Source organism: Salvelinus sp. IW2-2015, linkage group LG1 (assembly GCF_002910315.2).
Source record: "Salvelinus sp. IW2-2015 linkage group LG1, ASM291031v2, whole genome shotgun sequence".
Classification (NCBI taxonomy): Eukaryota; Metazoa; Chordata; class Actinopteri; order Salmoniformes; family Salmonidae; genus Salvelinus; species Salvelinus sp. IW2-2015.
Window position 1 is genome coordinate 27,467,994 of NC_036838.1, and position 26,014 is coordinate 27,494,007.

The 26,014-nt window shown below is 43.4% G+C and overlaps 1 protein-coding gene across 1 annotated transcript; it reads right to left on the reverse strand.

The window, feature by feature from the left end:
* Positions 1–8,253: 8,253 nt before the first annotated feature.
* Positions 8,254–24,126, reverse strand: LOC111963902 (prostacyclin synthase). Its single transcript, XM_023987470.2, has 10 exons — positions 23,973–24,126; positions 23,223–23,346; positions 20,965–21,140; positions 20,546–20,692; positions 20,187–20,314; positions 19,509–19,696; positions 16,684–16,849; positions 14,314–14,495; positions 9,977–10,128; positions 8,254–8,714 (listed from the first exon to the last, which is right to left on the reverse strand). The coding sequence occupies exons 1-10, from the start codon at positions 24,041–24,043 to the stop codon at positions 8,564–8,566; spliced, it is 1,485 nt and encodes a 494-aa protein (XP_023843238.1). The 5' UTR covers positions 24,044–24,126; the 3' UTR covers positions 8,254–8,563.
* Positions 24,127–26,014: the final 1,888 nt, after the last annotated feature.

The window sequence follows — 26,014 nt, forward strand, 5'->3', positions numbered from 1 at the left end:
TTGTCATACATGAGTAAAAGTAAAGACACCTCAATAGAAAATGACTCAAGTAAAAGTGAAAGTCACCCAGTAAAATCCTACTTGAGTAAAAGTCTGTAAGTATTTGGTTTTAAATATACTTAAGTATCAAAAGTAAAAGTATAAAGAGAGCCATGCATCCTCCAAAACACAACCCAACCGCACTGCTTCTTGACACAATGCCCATCCAACCCGGAAGCCAGCCACACCAATGTGTTGGAGGAAACACACCTGGTGACCTGGTCAGCGTGCACTGCGCCCGGCCCGCCACAGGAGTCACTAGTGTACAATGAGACAAAGATATCCCTAACAGCCAAACCCTCCCTAACAACGCCGGGCCAATTGTGCGCCGCCCCATGGGCCTCCCGGTCACAGCCAGCTGTGACAGAGCCTGGACTCAAACCCAGAATCTCTGGTGGTACAGCTAGCACAGTGCCTTAGACCACTGCGCCACACGGGAGGCCTGGGGATGTTCTCTTGATAAGTGTGTGAATTAGACCATTTACCTGTCCTGCTAAGKATTCAAAATGTAATGAGGGTCAGGGAAATTGTATGGAGTAAAAAGTACATCATTTTCTTTAGGAATGTAGTGAAGTAAAAGTAAAAGTACTTTACACCATGGCCTAATAGTTTATCAACATTTTAAGCTAAATGTTCTGATCTGCTGCGTCAACCACATTGCGTAAAATATATTTTTTTTTTTGGTGCTGGTGGTTGTATTAATTTGAGATCTATCGCGTCCCACAACTGTCCCAGACTATGTTTGGAATAGTAGATTGACATAGCCTAGTGCTTTTGCTGTTCGTTAGGCCTACTCATCTTGTTGGCTGATGAAAAGTAATTGTGGACAGTTCTTCCAATATCTTCAATATGCACCACGGAATTGGATAAGGACGGATGCAGTTGCATCCCCGATGTGTCTGTCTTCACTTTTAGCCTGTGAGAAAGACCCGATCACGTAATGGAGAGCCATGTGAGTGAGAGGTGATCCGGAGTACGCAGCACTCAGGGAGAAGGGCACAACGGCCACTGGCSGCAAAAGGCTTGACTTTTTTAGGGTGCATGACGGCCACACAAAGGGTATGCCGCCGTGAAATTCTTGGCATTCTCAAGTGCTTGTCAAATTGTGAATGARTGACTGATGTAGTGTGTACAACCTGCGCAAAAAAAACAAAGAATAGCTCATGCCTTTCAAGCAACTTTTTTCAAATCATKATTTTAGTTGCATCATGCAGCCTTACAATGTATCAAAACATATAGCCCAARGTTTGTAGAACAACTAAAGTTACATTAAATTAAGCATATAAGAATACCTATTTCTTTGTTAACCACTCAACATAGAATAGCTGCATGTGCGCACTCCCTGAAATCGTTTGGAGAAAATATKATTTKTATTTTATTCAGCTTTGTTCAACTGCATTCTTCGTACTATAAAATAACGCTACATAATTCTAAGCAAATCTTGTCTGCTAAATGAACTAGTGTAGCCCACAGCCATTTGGCATACCCAGATCAGGACCTAACATAAGTATAACTCAGAGTAGGCTATTCTGTTCTTCTGAAATAGWCTTCATTATCTTCATATCATGTTTCTTTAGTCCTATCTAAAATAAGTAATGGATTTATTGTGACGGTGTAGGCAATATTACATGGATTTATTAGACTTTTTAAATGTAGATGTTCCAAACGTCTGCATCAGTGGCTTGTAGGAATCCAGGAGATGCTAAATGTTATTTAGCGGTCAATTACAGTGAGACCGACAGTTATTTGCCTGACAATCACCGGCTGACGAAATTTCATGACCGCCACAGGCCTATGTCCACAAAAACACTACAGGGAATACTTTAGTACACAACACTCATGTCCGCAAAAACACAACAGTGAATACTATAGTATATGCATTTATATGGGTTTGATCAATGGCCATCTGTTGATGGGTTATTGTGTGTGTGTGTGTGTTTGTGTGTGTGTGTGTGTGTTTGTTTGTTCGTTCGATGATCCCAACATTAGCCAAGGAGACTGGTGGTTACACAGGGACCCAGCTGAAGTCCTGCAGGAAGGCTTGGAGCTTAAGATGTTGGTAAGACTCAACTCAACATGCATCAGCTGTATTATTAATGCTTTTAGGAGTTTGGCTTTGTGGTTTTACATTGGCCTTCTAAGCTAAATTAGGAATTGATAAACACTCATAATTGATAAACAATTATGTAGAGGCTGCTCTTTTTCCTGTCACATACATTACAAGTCTACAGAGACAAGCCTTTTAACGATTCCACTCAGAGGAGTGACATAAATGTACAGTATGGCCAAACAGCTATCTGACCGGAAGCACTGCAGCCAGGCATTACGTCAAGACATTACCGTACGTTAATGGGCTGTTAACTACACAGTGACTGAGCAGACTAAACTCAACTCCACGATTTACGATGGAGTTGAGCGGCGACTAGTGTGTGCGGACTGGAGCTCCGACCTCACATAAAATCACATTGTCGGTGTAATTGCGTGCTGAAATCTGTCATTTTGATAAAAACGTAATTTTATGTGAGGTTGGAGCTACAGTCCGTCCACACTAGCGGGCTACAAAGTGACCTTGCCTTGAGGGAAGCACGGGTGTAGGAAAAATCATTTGTCTTATGATAGAGGCTTCAATACTTCCAGTATCAATAACTTACAAGATATCAGTAACTTCAAATTGATATTTGGTTGGGAATTTGATCAGCCTGAAGTTTCAACATTGATTTATTCATTGAAGAGACGTGATTGAGAGGCCAATTGCCAATATCAGAATAACTAAGACAGAACGGTATAAGATCAACCCACCTACAGTGAGAGCCTGGATTTGTACAATCTTACAGTAGCACTACAACATCACTTCAAGTTAACCTGATAAACATTGATTGTGCATCTCATTGACGCCTGTGTGAAGGAGCCATTATGCTGACACACTGGACTTACTGATCTCATCTACTCCACAGCCTGTTTGTAAAGCACTGGCAGCTCTCACATATACAGTATCTCTCCACAGCCTTGTGGTGTTGTGGTGTAGTGATCTCTCCTATCATTCTCATTATATATAGTATACTATCCTCACTATATCTATATCTCTATATCTATCTCTCTATTAAGCTCAGAAGGTTATCAATCTCTTCTAATTCCTCCATACGAGGCAAGAAACAGCCACAGCTGAACAACAAAGCATTGTGTGCTCTCTCTCTCTCTCTCTCTCCTCTCTCTCTCTCTCTCTCTCTCTCTCTCTCTCTCTCTCTCTCTCTCTCTCTCTCTCTCTCTCTCTCTCTCTCTCCTCTCTCTCCTCTCTCTTCTCTCTCCTCCTCTCTCTCTGCCCATTTTCTCTCTCTGAGCAGTGTAAAGGTATGGATGTGATCTAGCTCTAGCTGACCCATCCGACATGGCCTTAAGGAAAACAGTAATGAGGAGTACTGGCTGAGCTCATCCATTCCACACTTATCACATAACTACGGTTTGATTATGTTGATGAAACAACCAAGCAAAGGAACATGTATTGTATTTCACAGGCCCGAAAGGCGCCTAATATAACTTAACCCATCGTGATCATACAGAAGCTATGACTGTTATGCTGAATTCTGATCGAATCATTGATATATTCGTAGTCGCACATGTTGCATTCATCAAATCTCTCTCTCTTCTCTCGCTCTCGCTCTCTCTCTCTCTCCTCTCTCTCTCTCTCCTCTCTCTCTCTCCTCTCTCTCTCTCTCTCTCTCTCTCTCTCCTCTCTCTCTCTCTCTCTCTCTCCTCTCTCTTCTCTCTCTCTCTCTTCCTCCGCTCTCTCTCTCTCTCGCTCTCTCTCTCTCGTCTGCTCTCTCTCTCTCTCTCTCCCTCTCTCTCCCTCTCTCTCTCTCTCTCTCTCTCTCGCTCTCTTCTCTCTCTGCTCTCTCTCTCTCTCTCTCTCTCTCTCTCTCTCTCTCTCTCTCTCTCGCTCTCTCTCTCTCTCTCTCTCTCTCCCTCCTCTCTCTCTCTCGCTCGCTCTCTCTCTCTCCCCTCTCTCTCTATGCATTAATTATTATAAATTATAAAAAGATATATCATTAACAAGTTAAATTAATTCTGTCCACATATGACATTTGGAATGAAAGGTTACCTTGGCTGCGACGGGCACTAGGCTTTTCGAAGGTCCCAGAGTTTCTTTCGTTTGTCGGCACAACACGTGTTGTCGAACTCTTCTCCCTCTCTGTCGTTCAAGGTGTCTTGCTCTCTTTTGAGCTCCTCGTTCATCTGTTCTTTCTTCTGGTGGTACCTGGCCTGGCAGCAGGACTCCAGGTAGATCTCATCTATGCCCCAGTAGTCCAGCTCCTGATGAACGACAGCGACATCTCCTCCATTCATGTGGAGCTTACCGGTCCGTAGAAGTTCAGAATGGACGTGAACGCCCCCGGGTGCCTGTCGAAAAAGTACTCATTCCGTCCAAGTTGTAGTCGTCCACATACCTCCATGAGCGAGTCGTGGGTGTTGCAGTTCGTAGTTTCCCTAACCGGCGTGCGCGGTAATCTATCCAACGTTCTCCAGAGGACCTCGTGTGGAACCCCCCAACGTTGAGACGTACTCGGCGGTAACATGACTTGCTGCGGATGATGTCCACCGGTTCCGGGAGAGATGCGGGTGCTCGGCACCGCGGCCACGTCTTAGTCCAACCCCATTTGAGGATTTCTCCATTTTGAACTGTCAAGAGTTCCACCGAGTTCAACAGGCAAGATCCAGGCGGGGGTATAGTTACGGACTACATTTACGCTTGTGAATCTGGGAGGGGGTGGGGGGGGGGTGTGGTAGAGTAAGGAAGGATAAAAGAGAGGAAAATAGGAATAATGTTAATGACGAGAGTCTAAAATGGAGCTGGTAGCCCAGGCATTCACAATGACCTAGTCAGAACATTCCTCGAGCCATGCCACATACTCATCACCTACTCAGAGGAGTGAATACAAAGATGATGGTACTCTCTTTTTTTTGGGGTGGGGGGGGTGTTCTAAATAGAACGTCTTGGTTCTTTGGACGAGATTAAAGAACCTTTTACTAAAAAAGGTTCTACACATACACCCAGTAAAGGCAAAGAACCTTGAGTGTAATGTGGATTTGAACCATCAACAGATAACCTAACAAAGTCACTTCAAACTCTGAAATGCCTTTACATTTGTTTTATCTGTATTACATTGACATTTCTATCCATATTAACGATGTGCTACATGATTTTGCCGGGTCAGAAAAATGTATAGTTGTCTCGTCTGACACCGTTCACATATGGCAGGGGGGAGATTACATTAGTATTTGCAATATTTTTGCAGAGTACGGAATGGCAAACCGCAAGGTTCATACAAATCGTGAAAAATTACACATTACATTTTTTGGTGCAATATTTTCAAGAATCACATGTGATTGTCGGACTCGTGTGAACAAATCACGCGAAAAATGTCAGAAGATCATTTTTAAAAACTATAATCACGTGAAATTACACGTGATTTCTGGACACATGCATGACGTTTCACATGACTTTTCCCCGTGAATAAATCACATGTGAAAAATATAACTTGGGGAAAATAAACAGGTGAGTCAGATACGTCGTTTTCGGACATGTGTATTTTTCATATGTTCATTTTTCTCAGCACTCAGACACATGTGGTTTRCCAACATTTCACATGTGATATTATACATTTCARGTGTGTTTTTGTAACTGGCGGGACCCTGGTCTCCCACGGAAGAAGCCAACATCTTGACCATTCAACCAAGAGGCTACTGCAACATATTAACACCACCTTTTCACATGTGAGCAGAACACTATTTCACCACCACATGTGAACTTGCGATTCCAGATGTGAAAATTGTATTTTCACATATGTATCGTTTTGACACGTGAAATTGCAATTACACTTGTGAAAGTGAGATTTTCTCATGTGAAGTTTTACATGTGAAACCGCAAAAATTTRACATGTGCAACTGCAATTTACATGTGAGGTAAAAATATGTTTTAATTCACACTGAAAAAGTGGTGTTAACATGTGAACTCTAAATGTAATACATGTGAAAATGTGGTTTCATGTGTGAAATTTAAGCTCAACACATTTGACATGTTTTTTTAAAAATTGTTGTAAGGGTAGCTAGACAGGAAAAAGTTACTTTAATCAACCACTTTACAAGCTAGCTAACTCTTACACAGAAATGTAACCTTTTTTTCTAAGASCGTAATCTGCTCTGAGATCGAGGGTGCTGTCCTGTCCACGAATCCATTCAGAATAATGGGTCGGGACTCGGCAACAGCTCAGGTGAACGCTGTCCACTCTGCACTGGTGCTGAAACGACAGCGGGCGCTTTTCACTCGACTGAACTGAACTAGGGCGAGTTCCCTTGGGRGGGAAAGCATGCTTCGAAATATTTAATGCTGTTCAAATTGCTGTATAACACCTAGCAAAGCAGTTCATAAGTGATAGAGCCATCATGACACCCGAACGCTGCACTCAAGTAAACCCATTTTTACCTTAAATAAATAATGAACTYGAGACGTTTGCGACTGAGGAGGCCATTTTAAAACATTTTGAAGAAATGAATACATAAGGCTTATGTCACAACCATAAAGCTACTGATGCAGTACTTTCATAAATCCGGTGTTTTACCTGGTGTCTCTCTACAACTCAGACCAATGCGTTTTCTCTCACCGTTCAAGATGAGTTCCCAAATCAAAACAAACCATCCCCTCCCATCCTTCTCTGACAGTACCCCATGGYACGCTTTGGACGATCACAGATCCATACAGTAGCAGGTGAAGGATCCTCCACAGTGTCAGTTGAATATGAATGTAGCAGGATGCTCTGTCCCGCCCTCATTGATGAACCAGTTGCATGCATTTGCATTCAAAATAAGCTTTCAAAATCAAAGTAGCAATCCGTCTTGACTATATAAACATTTTGTATTTTCCATTCCTGACAATCAAATACTGTTGTGTCAACAAAGTTACAAAACTTACTTTCTCTCTACAGTATACGGTATAGCCTTGAGCCATCATTGACTAAATGCATCACGTGCTGTGTTGGGCCAAATAGAAAATAATAACTTGATACCGTCTTCTCCGTGGCCGTTTTTTTGGCAATGAAGTCAATATTGTGGATTAATCAACCGTTATTAGAAACCGAAATAACACAATTTATCTGCCACGGTCTATTGACCTGGCTATGTGACGGTTCTATTGGCTACAAAACGTCCGAACGTACATCTTCAAAAAGCTGGAATTTTAATGTTAATGTAGCAACCTACCAACTCCCCTGCGATTCCCCGTGCTATGAACGACAATTCGTCAATGTTCTTTTGCATTTTTCTTTTTGCACATTTAAGAGGTTTAATTGTTGCTCATTTGTCATGCTGTGTGTAAATGTCTGTTCATGTAGAGCAGGCCTATATGACTGTATTAAAAACAATGATATTAAATAAATAACAACAGCAATTGAACCATCTAGCAATACTTGCTTTATAAAGGAGACCAACAAATASAACCTGTTATTTGACTATTCGGAACAAGCCTCCCACATACCTTAACTTCAGGCTGGCTCATCCGACGGCAGCGAGAGGCAGATATGAAAACATTCAATCGAAGAGGAAAAAGGAAGAAACGTCATTGGTTTATTAGCCTATTCCTGGGAACGGTTTCTGACCCATTCGGTTTCAAGCGGTGTTGCCTCGGTGGCACGTTGGATCTCCTCCGCCTTGGACATGGTTAGATAAGGGATCCTATACACTGATTTAGTCCGCCTACCATGTTACCCGCCCACTTTACTGAAAATAATCAACAATTATGTATATTGTGAATGCACACTGTTTTCTGCTCTGGGGTCTTCCCCCGTCCGCTGTCTGTGAGAAGGGCGGCGCGACTGGTAGCTGCGCAGGTGGATCCGTAGCGCGGCAGGCAGCTTCATCGCCCGGCTTCACGTTAAGGCGTTTAACCCTTACATTACAGGACTAAGGACATGCAATCTTATTCGCCACAATACYCCATGTTGTTTGCCACAAAAATAGCGCCACATGGAGTACTAATTCCCTCCCAATTCATRCAGACAGATATAATGTAACTGCACTGAATTCTATCATCTAAACCCCCCTCATTCTCGTCGTGCTTCAAAGCCTATTTGTTGTCATGTGTGCACTTCGCCATATGGGTAAGGTTATGATGATGTGCAGTTRATTCAAGGCATTTGGTCTTGAGAGACAAGCAACACAAGCAAGTAATTCAGATACATTATTTATTATACAGAGATATACAGTACAAGTGATATAGTTTGAATGTAAAAACAATATTTAAAAAAACTATAAATAAAAACATGAAACTGATTTGTATTGAGTGCAGTCAGTGTCAGGAGGATGTAGGAGGAAGTCATGTCCTAGCCTGGTCCCAGATTTGGTTGTGCTGTCTTGCCAACTCCTAATGCCATTGTCATGCCAAACATGGCTATACAGCACAAACAGATCTGGGACCAGGCTAATCATGTCCTAGTTCTAGTGCAGGATGCAGGAGTCAGAGGTTAGGGGTCGTGTCCTAGTGCAGAGTCTTGAGTCTGTAGCGGACCTCCAGGTCTCCGTCGGGCTGGAGCATCCCGAAACCATAGCGACTGGGATTGACCGGAGGGACGATGGCGGTTGGGTCACACAGCTCCAGGTCCAGCCGGGAGAGGACCATGAACACAAACCTGAGAATCACATAGAAGGAGAGTAAGGTTAGTTAAGTCAATCCTCTTGACCCCCATTGGGAGTATAGGACGTCTAGCATGGCTCTGGAGGCACGAAGAACACTAGCTAGCAGAAAAATAARGACAGGTGACCTCATATTATATAACTGTCTGTAACAATATCAATCACCCAGCATGCATTGAAAGGGTTAAAGAATAATGTACACAATGCCTGCAGAAATACATCTGGATGTAGTCGGCCATGTAATACACTATTTGCATATCACACATATGGTAAAGCCTAGAGGTTGCGAGCACATACTGTATGTGCACAGCTGTTCCACCATCTTCCCATYTTATCATCTGGCCTCTTACTCTCACTGTGGATAACTAGGATTCTACCTTTGAACTACTGATATCCGGCACAGAAAGACACTGACATCAGCACTSTGATTTTCTTCAAGGACCCTCTACCCCTCTACTGCTGTACATACAGTACATACCAGATGAGGCTAGTGTTAACCTAGTCAAGGGCTTTATGATCAGTTGACGATTGGAATCAGGTTTGCTAGCTCTAGAATAGTTCAAATARATGGAATGGCTGGGCGCCCCCGAGGCAAGGTTTGAAAACCACTGCCTTAGGCTATGTTTGTAGCGTGTAGTATATCATATGAACAACTAAGAAAATCCACTTCTCAGATCATCCCTTTATCTATATTGATCGTTCTGTCTGCTTAGCTGTTCTGTTGTATGGTATCTCTATTGAGTTAAAATGTTGGCTTGAATTATTGAAATGGCCGTTAACGACTGTGAGTGTGTGCTACAGTAATGGTACATGTCTCAGAGGACAAGCTCATTGTAATGGCTGGAATGGAATCAATGGAACGGAGTCCAACAGGYGTTTCCATGTGTTTGATGTGCTTGGTACCATTCCATTGATTCCATTCCAGCCATGGCAATAAGCCCATCRTCCTATAGCTCCTCCCACCAGGAGATGTTTGAAAGCAACTGGCCTAAGGCAGCGATCTTCAGGTGATTGTAAATGCCTCATGAATCATTAATACCTTGCTAATGAACTGATTCATTGGGGGAAACGATGTATGAACAACGTTGGGTGGTTTAGATGTACTTAGGTGAAAGGTAGCCTAATTGTGCTGTCTTGCCAACTCCTATGGTCATTGTCACGTGACAATAACAACAGAAGTTAGCAAGACAACACAAACAGAAGTGGGACCAGGCTATGTGTGAGGGAAAACAGGRGGAGAATGTCATATCACACTCACTGTTTGATGCCACTGACTGCAAAGTTTCTCCCTACACACATGTTGTTGCCTGCACCCCATGGCATGGTGTAATACTTTAGTCTCTCCCCGCCCTTATAGAACTTCTTCTTTTCTGTCCCGTCTGCATTTAGGAAGCGGTCATATTGAAATGTCTGTAAAGCAGAGAAGAAGAAAAAAACTAAAGTTATTGTGATAGATAGATGCCACAGTACATTAAGTAGCTCCAGTGATGCTGCATGCAAACACACACACACACACACACACACACACACACACCACACAACCACCACACAACACACACACAGCACACACACACACGCACACCACACACACACACACACACACACACACACACACACACACAGCACACACACACACGACTGACACACACACACACACACACACACACACACATCTACAGCCTTTAAACCAGCTAAATACCCGCATGGGACGGTCCTTCTTAGCCCTTTAAACCTTTCCGATCAATGTAATCCTGGTGCCCATTTAAGGACACTGGCGTATTAACAACACTGTGTATGAGACACCGCACTCAACGACCAGATGAGGCTGGTGGGAAGGGAGCTATAGAAGACGGGCTCTTTGTAATGGCTGGAATGGATTAAATGAAGCGTAAACACTACGGAAACCCACAATGTTGTGAGCTCTGTTCTGGTGATTCCATTGCCAGCCATTACATTACAATGAAGCCCTCTATAGGTGCAGTTGGCTATTCAAATCATTAGACTATGTTAGAGGCGTTCTATTAGAGTCTGTTCTGGATTTGGAGTCATTGTATTAGAGGTCATTCTATTAGAGTCGTTCTATTAGAGTCTCTATGTGTAGAGGTCGTTCTATTAGAGTCATTCTATTAGAGTCATTCTATTTGAGTCATTCTATTTGGAAGTCATTATATTTGAGTCATTCTATTTGAGTCATTCTTATTAGTCATTGTATTTGAGTCATTCTATTTGAGCATTCTATTCAAATCAATTCCATTAGAGTCGTTCATTAGGAGTCGTTCTATTTGAGTCATTGTATTAGAGTCTCATTAGAGTCCGTTCTATTAGAGTCCGTTCTATTAGAGTCGTTCTATTAGAGTCGTTCTATTAGAGTCATTCTATTAGGAGTCATTCATTTGAGTCATTGTTTTGAGTCATTATATTTGAATCATTCTATTTTGAGTCATATGTATTTGAGTCATTCTATTTGAGTCATTCTATTGCAGCATTCTATTTGAGTCATTCTAATTTGATTCATTGTATTTGAGTCATTGTATTAGAGTCATTCTATTAGAGTCATTCTATTTGAGTCATTCTATTTGAGTCATTCTATTTGAGTCATTGTATTAGAGGCATTCTATTAGAGTCATTCTATTTGAGTCATTGTATTTGAGTCATTCTATTAGAGTCATTCTATTAGAGTCATTGTATTAGAGTCATTCTATTAGAGTCATTCTATTAGAGTCATTGTATTAGAGTCATTCTATTAGAGTCATTCTATTAGAGTCATTGTATTAGCTCAGCAGACAAAGCCTGATTCAGTAGTACTATACTCAGTACTCAGTACTCAGTACTATACTCAGAAACACTTTCACCCTCACCATGTTTGTGTATTTTTTTTATATATTTTTTWTTTATTTAACCTTTATTTAACAAGGCAAGTCAGTTAAGAAAAACATATTATTTTCCAATGAGAGTATTGACTTAATTCAACAGATTGCTGTAATGTATTGTATTGAGAGGTTGTTTCAAGTTTTAATGTCACATGCACAAGTACAATGAAATGCCTGTCTTGCAAGCTCCAAACTCAACAATGCAGTAATCAATATCAATAGCTAGTTTCCATCCATTTGGCGACAGATTTTCATGCCAAGGATCATTTAGCTATTTGATTAGGAATTTGGAAGTATAAAAAKTATATATAAAACAACGTTTGGCCCATACAAACACATTGAATAACAGATTCACCACATGGAACAATAGATAGTCCCKAAAAAACGATKTAAAGGAAGTTTGTTCTGAAGTGTCTGTCCTATACAGTGCATTCAGAAAGTATTCAAACCCRTMYKRTTTTRKAKKWTTTMMTWKSMTWKKYSCRTWWTRRWAAAWTMWWTWAAWTWAAWMMTTTRCKKKWRAATCGACACACAATACCCCATAATAGCAAAGCGAAAACAGCTTTTWWWAYAAATGTTTGCAAATGTATTAAAGATWAAAAACAGAAATAACTTGTTGACATAAGTATTCAGACCCTTTGCTACGAGACTCGACATTGAGCTCAGTTACATCCTGTTTCCATTGATCATCCTTGAGATGTTTCTACAACCTGATTGGAGTCCACCTGTGGTAAATTCAATTGATTAGACATGATTTGGAAATGCACACACCTGTCTATATAAGGTCCCACAGTTGACAGTGCATGTCAGTGCAAAAACCAAGTCATGAGGTCGAATGAATTGTCCGTAGAGCTCCGAGACAGGATTGTGTCTAGGCACAGATCTATGGAAGGGTACCAAAACATTTCTGCAGTATTGATGGTCCCRAAGAACACAGTGACCTCCATCATTCTTACATGGAAGAAGTTTGGAACCACCAAGACTATTCCTAGAGCTGGCTGCCCGGCCAAACTGAGCAATTGGGGGAGAAGGGCCTTGGTCAGGGAGGTGACCAAGAACCCGATGGTCACTCTGACAGAGCTCCAGAGTTCCTCTGTGGAGATGGAAGAACCTTCCAGAAGGACAACCATCTCTGCAGTACTCCATCAATCAGGCCTTTATGGTAGAGTGGCCAGYCGGAAGCCACTCCTCAGTAAAAGGCACATSACAACRCCCTTGGAGTTTGCCAAAAGGCACCTAAAGGACAAGYTTCTCTGGTCAGATGAATCCAAGATTMAACTCTTTGGCTTGAATGCCAAGCGTCACGTCTGGAGGAAACCTGGCACCATCTCTACGGTGAAGCATGGTGGTGACAGCATCATGCTATGGGGAMGTTTTTCAGTGGCAGAGACTGGGAGACTAGTCAGGATCAATGGAAAGATGAACGGAGCAAAGTACAGAGAGATCCTTGAGGGCTTCAGACTGGGGCGAAGGTTCACCTTCCAACAGGACAACAACCCTAAGTACACAGCCAAGACAACGCAGGAGTGGCTTTGGGACAAGTCTCTAAATGTTCTTGAATGGCCCAGCCAGAGCCCGGAAATGAACATCTCTGGAGAGGCCTGAAAATAGCTGTGCAGCGACGCTCCCCATCCAACCTGATAGAGCTTGAGAGGATCTGCAGAGAAGAATGGGAGAAACTCCCCAAATACAGGTGTGCCAAGCTTGTAGCATCATACGCAAGAAGACTCTGGGCTTTAATCGCTGCAAAAGGTGTTACAACAAAGTACTGAGTAAACGGTCTGAATACTTATGTAAATGTAATATTCCCGTTTGTTTTGTTGCATAACTTGTTTTTGCTTTGTCATTATGGGGTATTTTGTGTAGATTGATGAGGGAAAAACTATTGAATCCATTTCTGAATAAGGCTGTAACATAACAAATGGCTTCCTGCCATCCAGGACCTCTATACCTGTTGGCATTTATAAAATTGTACCGTAACTTCCTGTTTCCATTACAGCCGTCTTGATTTTTTTTATGTGTTTGCTCGCATGAAAACTTTGGATGGAAACGTAGTTAGTGTAGTACTAAAAATTACAAGGTCGAACAAAATCACACAATAAATAAAAATAAGAAATAAGAATAACAGGAGAAAGTAAGTAAGCGTCAGTTCCACTACCATATTGACAATGTGCAGGGATACTGGAGTGATAAGAGGTAGATATGTATAAGGGTAAGGTGACTAGGCAACAGGATATATAATAAACAGAGCAGCAGCATCCTAAATTATGAATGTATGTGAGTGTGTGCGTGTGTGTGTAGAGTCAGTATAAATGTGTGTGCATGTTATGTTTGTGTTGGAGTGTCAGTGTCAGTGTGCGTGAGTGTATATATTCCTGTGAGTGTGCATAGAGACAGTGCAAAAATAAAAATACAATGGTCAATTCAGATAGTCTGTGTGGCCATTTTGTTAGCTAACTATCAGTCTTATGGCTTGGGATAGAAGCTGTTCAGGAGCCTGTTGGTGTCAGACTTCCTGTGCAGAAGCAGAGAGAACAGTCAATGGCTTGTAGGCACACATTCGTAAAAGCTTTTGTCCTAGGTGCTGGATTAGACTGAACAGTAATCTAAATCTAAAAGAAATCTGTACACTGGCATGCTGTACACTGGCAGGTGTTCCATTTATTCAGACAATATTTCAACACCAACTGGGTCTTTGTCAGGTAACAGTATTGTGTTGTATTACCTGTGGATCGTGGTGTATCTGGGGGTCCATCTGAGGGCTGAGGAAGGGGAACATACACACCCTGTCCCCCTGTCTGAGGTCGTATGCCTGTCCACTGGCCAGACGAAGGGTCTTGTCCTGGACCACCTCTCTGGTGATGATGGCAGCAGCAGTCAGACGCAGGGTCTCACTCAGAACACTGTCTGTGATTGGAGGGAGGAACAATACGTATGATGTCAYAGGGGTGGCTGCCGGGTGCATGTGAATAATCCTGTGAATAATCATTCACCTTCAATAATCATGATCATTACCCTTGTCCCAGATCTGTTTGTGTTGTAAAGCKAACTCCAATGGTTGACAGCAGGTCAACATTCACAAGGTTGCAGGGCCAGACYGATTACCAGGACGTGTACTCCGAGCATACGCTGACCAACTGGCAATTGTCTTCACRGACATTTTCAACCTCTCCCTGTCTGAGTCTGTAATACCAACATGTTTCAAGCAGACCACCAWAGTCCCTGTGCCCAAGAACACTAAGGTAACCTGCCTAAACAACTACCGACCCGTAGCACTCACATCTGTAGCCATGAAGTGCTTTGAAAGGCTGGTCATGGCTCAAATCAACACCATTATCCCAGAAACCCTGACCCACTCAAATTTGAATACCGCCCCAACAGATCCACAGATGATGCAATCTCTATTGCACTCCACACTGCCCTTTCACGCCTGGACAAAAGGAAAACCTATGTGAGAATGCTATTCGTTGCTCAGCGTTCAACACCATACTGCCCTCAAAGAAGCTCATCACTAAGCTAAGGACCCTGGGACTAAACACCTCCCTCTGCAATTAGATCCTGGATTTCCTGACAGGCCGCCCCCAGGTGGTAAGGGTAGGTAGCAACACATCCGCCAKGCTGATCCTCAACACGAGGGCCCCTCAGGGGTGCCTGCTCAGTCCCATCCTGTACTCCCTGTTCACTCATGACTGCACGGCCAGGCACGACTCCAACACCATCATTAAGTTTGCCAATGACACGACAGTGGTAGGCCTGATCACCGACAACGATGAGAAAGCCTATTGGGAGGAGGTCAGAGACCTGACTGTGTGGCGCCAGGACAACAACCTCTCCCTCAACGTGATCAAGACAAAGGAGATGATTGTGGACTACAGGAAAAGGAGGACCGAGCATGCCCCCGTTCGAATCTACGGGGCTGTAGTGGAGCAGGTTGAGAGCTTCAAGTTCCTTGGTGTCCACATCACCAACAAACTAACATGGTCCAAGCACACCTAGACAGTCGTAAAGAGGGCACAACAAAACCTATTCRCCCTCAGGAGACTGAAAYTATTTGGCATGGGTCCTCAGATCCTCAAAAMGTTCTACAGCTACACCATCGAGAGCATCCTGGTGGGTTGCATCACTGCCTGGTATGGCAACTGCTCGGCCTCCGACCACAAGGCACTACAGAGGGTAGTGCATACGGCCCAGTACATCCTGCCATCCAGGACCTCTATACCAGGCGGTGTCAGAGCAAGGCCCTAAGATTTGTCAAAGACTCCAGCCACCCTAGTCATAGACTGTTCTCTCTGCTACAGCACGGCAAGTGGTACCGGAGCGCCAAGTCTAGGTCCAAGAGGCTTCTAAACAGCTTTTACCCCTAAGCCATAAGACTCCTGAACATCTAATCAAATGGCTACCCAGACTATTTTCAGTAACCCCCCTCTTTTACGCTGCAGCTACTCTCTGTTATTATCTATGCATAGTCACCTTAATAACTCTACCTACATGTACATATTWCCTCAATTACCTCGACTAACCAGTGCCCCCGCACATTGARTCTGTACCGGTACCCCATGTATATAGCCTTGCTATTGCTATTTTACTGCTGCTCTATAATTATTTGATATTTTTATTTKTTTTTTKTTTTTTTGTTAAAACTGCATTGTTGGTTAAGGGCTTGTAAGTAAGCATTTCACTGTCAGGTCTACTACACCTGTTGTATTCGCCGCATGTGCCAAATAACATTTGATTTGATTTGAACAACCATAGGCGTTATATAGRACAAACTGATCTGCCACCAGACTACACAATCATAAAACAATAGGTATGTCCTTCTGGAATGCTATGGATCACAAGAATATGTTCTAATATCACCCTGTGGCAAGCAAACTTTAACCTTATTCAACCACAGCAACAACAAAAAATATTTATCAATCTTTACTCATTCAGCTCTCTGAATCTTCCCTTTTTTCACTTTGTTATTCCACACAGTTCACACGAGCTTCAGTTCAATATTTCACTGCATGTCTTTGGCTGGACAGGCAGAGCCTTGAGAGCCCTGAGGTGGAAGAGAGTGTGAGTGAGTAATAGAGGAGGTTGCTTGAGCTCTTACCGAACACAGGTGTGCTGTGGTGCTCCAGTGTGTCCAGAGGGTGTCGCTGTAGAGAGCAGTCCTCCTGTAGACGCAGGCCTCTGATCTCCTTCCTCACAGCTCTCATGGCCTCGGGGTGCGTGAGCAGGAAACTCAGAAGCCAGAAGGCAGCAGGCCCAGCGTTACCCTGGAATGAAACAACACAACATAGACTCACAGTCAGTTCAGAAATGGTTTTGCAGTTCCAGAGTATGTAGTCAAAGACAGTGAACGCATTACCGAGCATGGAGAGGTAGATACCTTGCAGTTATAGACAAATCCACAACAGGTACTGTACAGTGTGAACACGCTGCAAGAAGCCCCCAGGGGAAAATGGAAGCYGGTTTAGATACATCTAAATCTCTATTTTTTTCCTCTTTCTTTCAGTCTCACTTTACTTTTATTTTCTCTCTTTTTTTTTTATCTCACCCTGCATCATGATACTGCTGTACTGTACTGTAGTGATCTGAGGTGAGGTGAGGAGCCATCAGAGCTGTCAGGGCTGTGTAGACAGGGCGTTAGACATCTGTCTGAACCTGTCAGCCAGTAATTGCTGTGGGCTCKGGGAGCTTCTCTCCTCACCCCCTTGCAGGCCAGGTCTTCACCGATCGACTGACAACCAGGGCTAATGCAAGATGAAGACCAGGTCCAATGGATCTCTGGTTGACTCACTGGCCTGTCCCGTCACAGATCCGTTACGACAGACACTAGGCTACACAAACTGTGTAGCCTGTGTAGCCTTGTTGTCCCAGTTTGCTGTAGGGGTTACAGTCGAAGTGTTGCAGTAGAAATAGTCATTTCAAATGCTGCACGRTCTTACCAACACTGTATAGTGTTGTTATCAGATTGAGACACTTTGAATTGCCATTGAATTCACTATTAGACGTGTACACGGTAAGGAACTTTACCTCCTCCTCCACTCCTCTGAGTGTGTATTCATACACTGTGTACTGGTGTAGTTGTGTTGAAAGCAAAGCCGCAGTCAGGTGTGTGATGGACTGAATGTGACACAGGCTCCCTGGGGTCCATCATAGGCATATTGACATTGGACTGGAGCCTCACTGACAGGCTGGTTCAGAGATTCACTGGACTGTGGAACTGCCTCCACCCCAATCCCCAACAACACACACAGAGCCAGAAACATAAAGCTCTCATAACTTTCTTGCAATATCTAGCGATTGTGTCTGTTGTAMGAGAGTTTGTTGTATGTAGACCGCATGGAACTGCATTTGGAATGTTTGACTTCAGTGACATCTCTGATTCACTCAGTATTGTATTGTTACTGAGGAAGCCTACAGTACCTCTGTACGACTGGTGGTGAGAGAGACAACAACCAGAAGATATTCTTCGTGGCACTTCCTTATACTCAGCCTCAGTTCTAATATGTTTCAGTGGTGATTGGTTCTGTCTGATTGTCTGTGACTGGAACAGTGAGTCTCTGTTCCAGAAAAGACATTAATAAGCAGGGAACAGTGATGCTAAGGGACTAGCTGTCCTCTCCTATCCCAGCCTGGTAGGTGAGCCAAGGTCCCCAGAGGGAGAGGCTCCATCTTGGCGAAGGACTCTCTACCCGCTCCCCTGGTCTGACTGTGCCAACTAGGCCTCCAGTGCTCCAGGCTGAAAGTAGCAGCCAAAGTCCCAGAGGGAGCAGAGAAGGCCTGGTACAGATGACACCTGTGGCTCTATTATTTTCTGAGGCTGGTGGTGAAGGCAGGTACCAGACAGACAGACATTACACTAGCTCCCCCATCTGGCCACACAGTGCAACAGCAGCTCATTCATAACAATTTTTTGGGATTGGTTTGTGACAGGAAGCCACAAGGAGCCTGCTATTAAACCGCCTCTGGAGCTCATAAATATAGAGTTAGATAATGCTTCATTGCTGTGATCTATATTGGATTTTGACATCAATATTCATTGATGTCTATTGCAGATGATACATCTAAATCAGTGGAGGCTGCTTAAGGGAGGACTGCTCATGATAATGGCCGGACTGGAGAAATGGAATGGCATCAAACACATGGAAACCATGTGTTTCATGTATTTGATAGCATACCACTTCCTTCTAAATCGTCCTACAATTTGTGTACTGTAGACCTAACGTTTGATCTAATTCTGAAATTAGACAGGTTGGTTTGGGCGACCCGCCAACTCTTCTTTTTTCAATAATGTTCTGGAATGTGTGAACCCATTGTCCCAGATCAGTTTACACAGAACTCCAAACAAGCCCAGGTGCCATGAAAACACATTCATAGAAACTCATGTCACATTCCTAACAATCATTACTTCTCACATAATGACATAACAAGTCAACTGTGCCAACAAGGAAGTCATGAGTCACTGGGAGAGAAGAATCCTGTGAACCTATTCATGCCAGGGCCACAGGTCTCAAAGAGGACACAGGAAGAGAAGGTATGAGAGTGACATCCAGGTGTGGCAGAACACTGTGAAAGCATTGGTCTTGGTTCTCTGTAATGTTGTGTGTGGTGTGTGGTGTGTGTGTGTGGTGTGTTGTGGTGTTGTGTGTGTGTGTGGTTGTGTGTGTGTGTGTGTGTGTGTGTGTGTGTGTGTGTGTGTTGTGTGTGTGTGTGTGTGTGTGTGTGTGTGTGTGTGTGTGTGTGTGTGTGTGTGTGTGGTGTGTGTGATTTGGTGCATGTGTGGTGTATGCTTGTGTGCCTGTGCTTGCATGTGCTTTTGTGTGTGTGAATTTGTATGCTTGTCTGTGTGTGTGTGTGTGCATGCTCTTGCATGCTCTTACATGCTCTTGCATCTGTGCGTGTGAGTGTGTTCTTGTCTTTCCCACTCACCTGGGTGACCCAGAGCTGGAGCAGCATGGCTCGTCTCTGCATCTCCGTGTCCACTCCTTCCGTCTGTAGATGGCTGAGGTAACTCTGCTGCCAGGAGCTGCTCTCTGACCCCTTTCCTCTGCTCAGCCACGCTGGGGACAGCAGCTCCCACAGTCTCTCCTGGGACAGGCTTGCTGTCCTCTTCTCCTCTAGCAACATAGAGAGAGAGACAGGTTAGAGAGGAAAGATCAACCAGAGAGAGACAGGTACACTCTTAGAAAAAAGGGTTCAAAAGGGTTCTTCAGCTGTCCCCATAGGAGAACCCTTTTTGATTCCAGTTAGAACCCTTTTTGGTTCCAGGTAGAACTCTTTAGGGTTCCATGTAGAACCCTCTGTGGAAAGGGTTTTACATGGAACCCAAAAGGCTTCTACCTGGAACTAAACGGGTTCTACCTGGAACCATAAAGGTTATTCAAAGGGTRATCCTATGGGGGCAGCCGAAGAACCCTTTTAGGTTCTAGATAGCACCAGAGTGACAGGTACACCGAGACACAGGCACACACAGAGACATGCACACGAACACAGAGAAACAGGTACAGAGAGACAGAAACGTATTGTATGGATAGATCCATTCCGTATTGATATAAGTGACGTACGACCACGTGCATTAGATGAAACTCGGTGTACGTGTAAATGTACCTTGCTTGAGGGTTGAACGAGCCAGTTTGGCGAGGAGACCATCAAACGTGCGGAACTCTTTGTAGACAGTAGCGAGTGCGGTGACGTCGTTGCTGTTCTCTGCACCGAACAGTGTGAGATACCCAGCCCTACGAGGACAGAAATAAGCATTAACTCTAGGGTAAGAGTACGTCTTCCCTCTTGTGTAAGAGTTATGCAATTTTCTCCAGGTGTGATACTGTCATTTGAGCCTAAATCCACCCCTGGGCCAGTGACCCAGAGAAATGTCTGATGTAACCTGAAGAGCAGGATGACTGTTAAACACACAAACAGTAGCTGGCCAGTCCAGACAGAATTTGGTTCTGGGTTCTGGCTCTTACCCGAAGAGCAAGCTGTAACAGAGGCTGAAGAGGCCATCCTGCCTCCAGTCTGCTGGGCTACAGCTCCTCTCCTCATCCCGTAGCAGTGTCTGGAGGTGGAGGTGCATGGTGCTGCTTAATCTGGCCAGGCTAGGGCCCTGGAAGTGCCTGGACAGGGATTTTATGGAGAGGTCGAATTATTGCTACAACATGTTACCTCAGAGAATTAAATGAATTTTCAAGTAATCTATTCTGGTGGAAAATGATGTCTCATTACAATACCATATACAGTAATAGAAAAGAATAGAATAGAAACGGTATGGTCCTTGACAAGGACAGGTAGATGCAGCGGAATTGGATTAAGATGGCGTGTGTGGACAGGTGTGGATGTGTGTGAGGTCAGGCGTGAGGTCATGTGGATACAGGTCTAGAACACCTACTGTTCCATCCAGGCCCTCTCTGTGTCTGGGTTGTGATTGGGTAGTCTCAGGCTGAAGATCTTTTGCATCAGGACCTGGGCGTAGCGACTGAAGTCCAGAGAGACTGTGTCATCGAGGACCYCGTCATAGGAGTTAGGATCCAGCAGCACAGTGATGTAACGACCACAAACACGCACCTGGGAGACATTATTTGAAACGTTAAAGCCACGGCCATGTCTGTACACGTCTGTCGTAGTCACAATGCACATTACAAGTGTTTGAGATTGTTTGAGAAAGCAAAATGAGTAGTGAGTAGGAGATGCACATAYCACTACCCTGCAAAGACGAAAGAAGCTTTTGAAAAAGAACCTACCCAGGTTCACAGCAACCCTTTCTATCTCAGTAACAAAGATATCAAGAATGTGTTGAAGATTGATGAGGTACTCAGGTACAGATACAGTATAGGATTGGCTGCTAGAATCTTGACTTAGAACCAAAGAAATTGATCATATTACTCCAGTGCTAGCCTCTCTACACTGGCTTCCTGTTAAGGCAAGGGCTGATTTCAAGGTTTTACTGCTAACCTACAAAGCATTACATGGGCTTGCTCCTACCTATCTTTCCGATTTGGTCCTGCCGTACATACCTACACGTACGCTARGGTCACAAGACGCAGGCCTCCTTACTGTCCCTAGAATTTCTAAGCAAACAGCTGGAGGCAGGGCTTTCTCCTACAGAGCTCCATTTTTATGGAATGGTCTGCCTATCCATGTGAGAGACGCAGACTCGGTCTCAACCTTTAAGTCTTTATTGAAGACTCATCTCTACAGTAGGTCCTATGATTGAGTGTAGTCTGGCCCAGGAGTGTGAAGGTGACGGAAAGGCACTGGAGCAACGAACCGCCCTTGCTGTCTRTGCCTGGCCGGTTCCCCTCTCTGCACTGGGATTCTCTGCCTCTAARCCTATTACAGGGGCTGAGTCACTGGCTTACTGGTGCTCTTCCATGCCGTTCCTATTAGGGGTGCGTCACTTGAGTGGGTTGAGTCACTGACGTGATCTTCCTGTCCGGGTTGGCGCCCCCCCTTGGGTTGTGCCGTGGCGGAGATCTTTGTGGGCTATACTCGGCCTTGTCTCAGGATGGAAAGTTGGTGGTTGAAGATATCCCTCTAGTGGTGTAGGTAGCAGTGTTTGGGCAAAGTGGGTGGGTTATATCCTGCCTGTTTGGCCCTGTCCGGGGGTATCGTCGGAGGGGCCACAGTGTCTCCGACCCTCCTGTCTCAGCCTCCAGTATTTATGCTGCAGTAGTATATGTGTCAGGATGGAGTATTTCTCCTGTCTTATCCGGTGTCCTGTGTGAATTTAAGTATGCTCTCTCTAATTCTCTCTCTCTTTTTCTCTCTTTCTCTTTCTCTCTATTTCTTTCTTTCTTTCTCTCTCTCTATCGGAGGCACCATGAGCCCTAGGACCATGCCTCAGGACTACCTGGACTGATGACTCCTTGCTGTCCCCYGTACACCTGGCCGTGCTGCTGCTCCATTTTCAACTGTTCTGCCTGTGGCTATGGAACCCTGACCTTTTCACCAGACGTGCTACCTGTCCCAGACCTGCTGTTAACTCTCTAGAGACAGCAGGAGCGGTAGACATACTCTGAATGATCGGCTATGAAAAGCCAACTGACATTTACTCCTGAGGTGCTGACCTGTTGCACCCTCAACAACCACTATGATTACTTTTATTTGACCCTACTGGCCATCTATGAACGTTTGAACATCTTGGCCATGTTCTGTTATAATCTCCACCCGGCACAGCCAGAAGAGAACTGGCCACCCCTCATAGCCTGGTTCCTCTCTAGGTTTCTTCRTAGGTTCTGGCCTTTCTAGGGAGTTTTTCCCAGCCACCATGCTTTTACACCTGCATTGCTTGCTGTTTGGGGTTTTAGGCTGGGTTTCTGTACAGCACTTTATGACATCAGCTGATGTATGAAGGGCTTTATAAATAKATTTGATTGATTGATCTCAATTTGATCACCCTGTTGCAGACAAACTTTCTTGCGATGCAGAATTGTTTTAACTTGTAGTGTATTTGAGGTTTAAAAAGGCTCGTAATTTCCACTTTGAAATGTTGGACTTGTGTTTGTTTCCCTTTGGAAAAATCTAMCAACCCCTACAAAATTGTCCATGAATTATAATTCACATAATTTACATTTCCCGTTGCTGCATGGGATATTTTTCTGCTTTAGCAAACTGGCTTGTACACACAAATGCATCGAGAACTCCTACCGTAAAAATGTCACCATGTTTTTGTTTCATCCGTGTTAGAAACTTTGCAGCATCTTTTCCAAACTCCAGGGCATGACCCAGCCACGGAATGAAGCCTTTGTCTAATGGTGGTTCATTTTTCTGTCTGGTGGAAACAGACGGACAGACAGACAGCAGACAGACAGACAGTTGTCAACCAAGATGAACACTGTTCAATAGAAGGAGTTAAATCACTTCATCTCCCAAACTAAACCAACTGGTTGTAGCGCCACAGTTGGCATAAGGACATGCCCTTAAGCAGTCAACTGTGCGAGCTGATGTGTACAGACATAAAGTAGGCTTGTAATACACTGTGGGAATGGGAAATAGGGCATAATCAATGTGTACCATATAAGAAATGCTCTGCGTTTGAATGGTCTAGGGAAAGGTTATATGAAGAATTGGATAATCCACGTTAATGATCTAGCCTGCACTTTCAGCGATGCTGTATGTTCAGTAAGGCATTTTTTACCCTGACATTTTTTTCATTAATTGATTTCTGTATAGAAAGTACATTTCTTTGTAAATTATTAAGTAAACAGTATGTGAGACGTTGGTTAATCTTTTCACCAAAATGTTCAATATCAGAGAGAGAAACTAAATTATAGCAAACGACATTGACTTCATCCTTGAAATATTGTAGGCTTATCCTTTTTAAACTCAAATAACGTCATTGATTTACAATGTCTTGTTCTACAATCCGAATGAAAAAGAAATATGAAGAACATTTACCTTGAGCGGGAAGAGTAAAGAATGACGAGAGCGAGCAGACCATTGAGCAGTAAAAATATAGTCCATAACATTTTACCCGTTAAAGAGAGAGCTTGACAGTGAAATGAGTTCCTCTGGAGCTGTGGGCTTTATTGTCAAGTGGCTGCCCTACAGTAGATCCGAGGTGTGGGTTGGAGATGGGTGGGGTTTGTGACAGGTGTGTGTCATCTTAGATTCTCTCTGTCACAGAACAGACACTGGAGCTCTGCCAACAAGTTTTCTGCATGACAAAAAGGGAACTGAAATTAAAATCTCAAGAAGAGTTTCTCAATCATGATTTTTTTGTACATTTTAATATTTTTTAAGAAGGCTTTGGTCCTTCTCTGCAGTTATTCCTAAGAGAAAAGTTCCTTGATTTTAGCATCTCCACACTTTAGTGTGTGAAAAATGGGAATTCAAAGTCCTCTWTGAGTGTTTCTCAATCATTTTCTTTATGAAATCCCAGTTAGTCCTATAATTATTGGTCTTTGGTCTTTCCATTGCACTTGTTCCTGATAACGAAACTAGCCAATCTGAAGCATCTCTCCTCTGTTGACTTATTCTGTTGAACAGGCTACATATAGTACATAGTCTCACTCGGTCACCAGAGTAAGAACATTCCATTGGAATGAGAGAACCTAAGTAAATGGACTCTTCTTACTGTTGTAGAGATCTTGTAAAGACATGCCTCCCTCTCTACTCGTCTGTTTACCTCCCCCCCCCCCTCATTTTCAGCAATCAATCTTTGCAGCAAGGATTTCCACTGTCTTGACAACAGAGTTATTTCCTGTCAGTTATTTCCTGTCTGTTTGACAAATGGATGTTTATTTCGTTCACACCTTGTTGATGATTAAGCTGGCATTGAACACCACACCAACCACCGGCGTTTATTTTTGTCACATCCATGTTGATTAAACTGACATCCCACACAAAATGGAACTAGCACTGTTAAAATTACGCAATAATGAATTTCCCCAGAAATGTTTACCACCACAGCTATTCACCATAGAAACATACCTACAGGTGTAGAATCTTCATTTGAGCCAGTTTGCTACAGCAGGAAAATGATCCTGCAGCAACATGAATGTGAAATAATAATGGACATTTTTTGTAGGGGTTAATACATTTTTCTTAAGGACAAATCAAGTCTGACATTTTAAAGTGGAAATGACAATCGTTAAAAGCCTTTTTAAACCTTGAATACACTACAAGTTTGCATTTCCTGCAATGCAGGAACATTCCAAGAAACAAAATAGTGATCAAATTAAGATGGTTCATCTGTAGTTTCACTTCCCTAGTACACTTGCAGGTTTGTGACAAATTTATATCTGTTTGCATATAGGCCTAATCCTGCTAACTACTCAGCAGTATAAACATGGACACGTCTACTCAACTCAAACACACATATAGATGAGTTTGAATATGTGAAAGCCAACAATATTTACATAGAGTGGGAGAAATCCTCTTTAGACTCCTTGGCTGAGGTTCTGTATTCTGCTGAGTGTACTGTGGTGTGTACTGCGGTATGTACTGTGGTATGTTCTGCCACTGGCATGTGTGCTGTGTGCATTTGTCATGCAGATGTTCCCACATGAAGCATATTCTGTGAGTGTATTCTCCCCTCAGCAGAGGGCTGACTGATAATGGCTGGCTATGTAAGCACATACAGCACTGACATACAGTCGGGCACTGTGAAATGACTTGCTTTTTATCCACATCAATAATTTCCCCAAATCAATATCAGGAAATCAATTACATACGCTGATGAAAAACATGTGTATGATAAAGACTACTGTATGTAGAGGGAAGTAAGGGATTCATAGATAGCCTAAACCTATAGCAAGGCAGGGACTTAGACATGTGATAATACGATGATATAATAGTCTACTATTCCCACAAGACAACACCCCATTCCTTTGTTCTTTGGAGCAACCACAGCAAACGCTGACATTGCAAAAAGTGCACCGGGATTATAAAATGTTATATTTTTAGAACTTCTTATTTTTGGAACATCTTCAAACAGT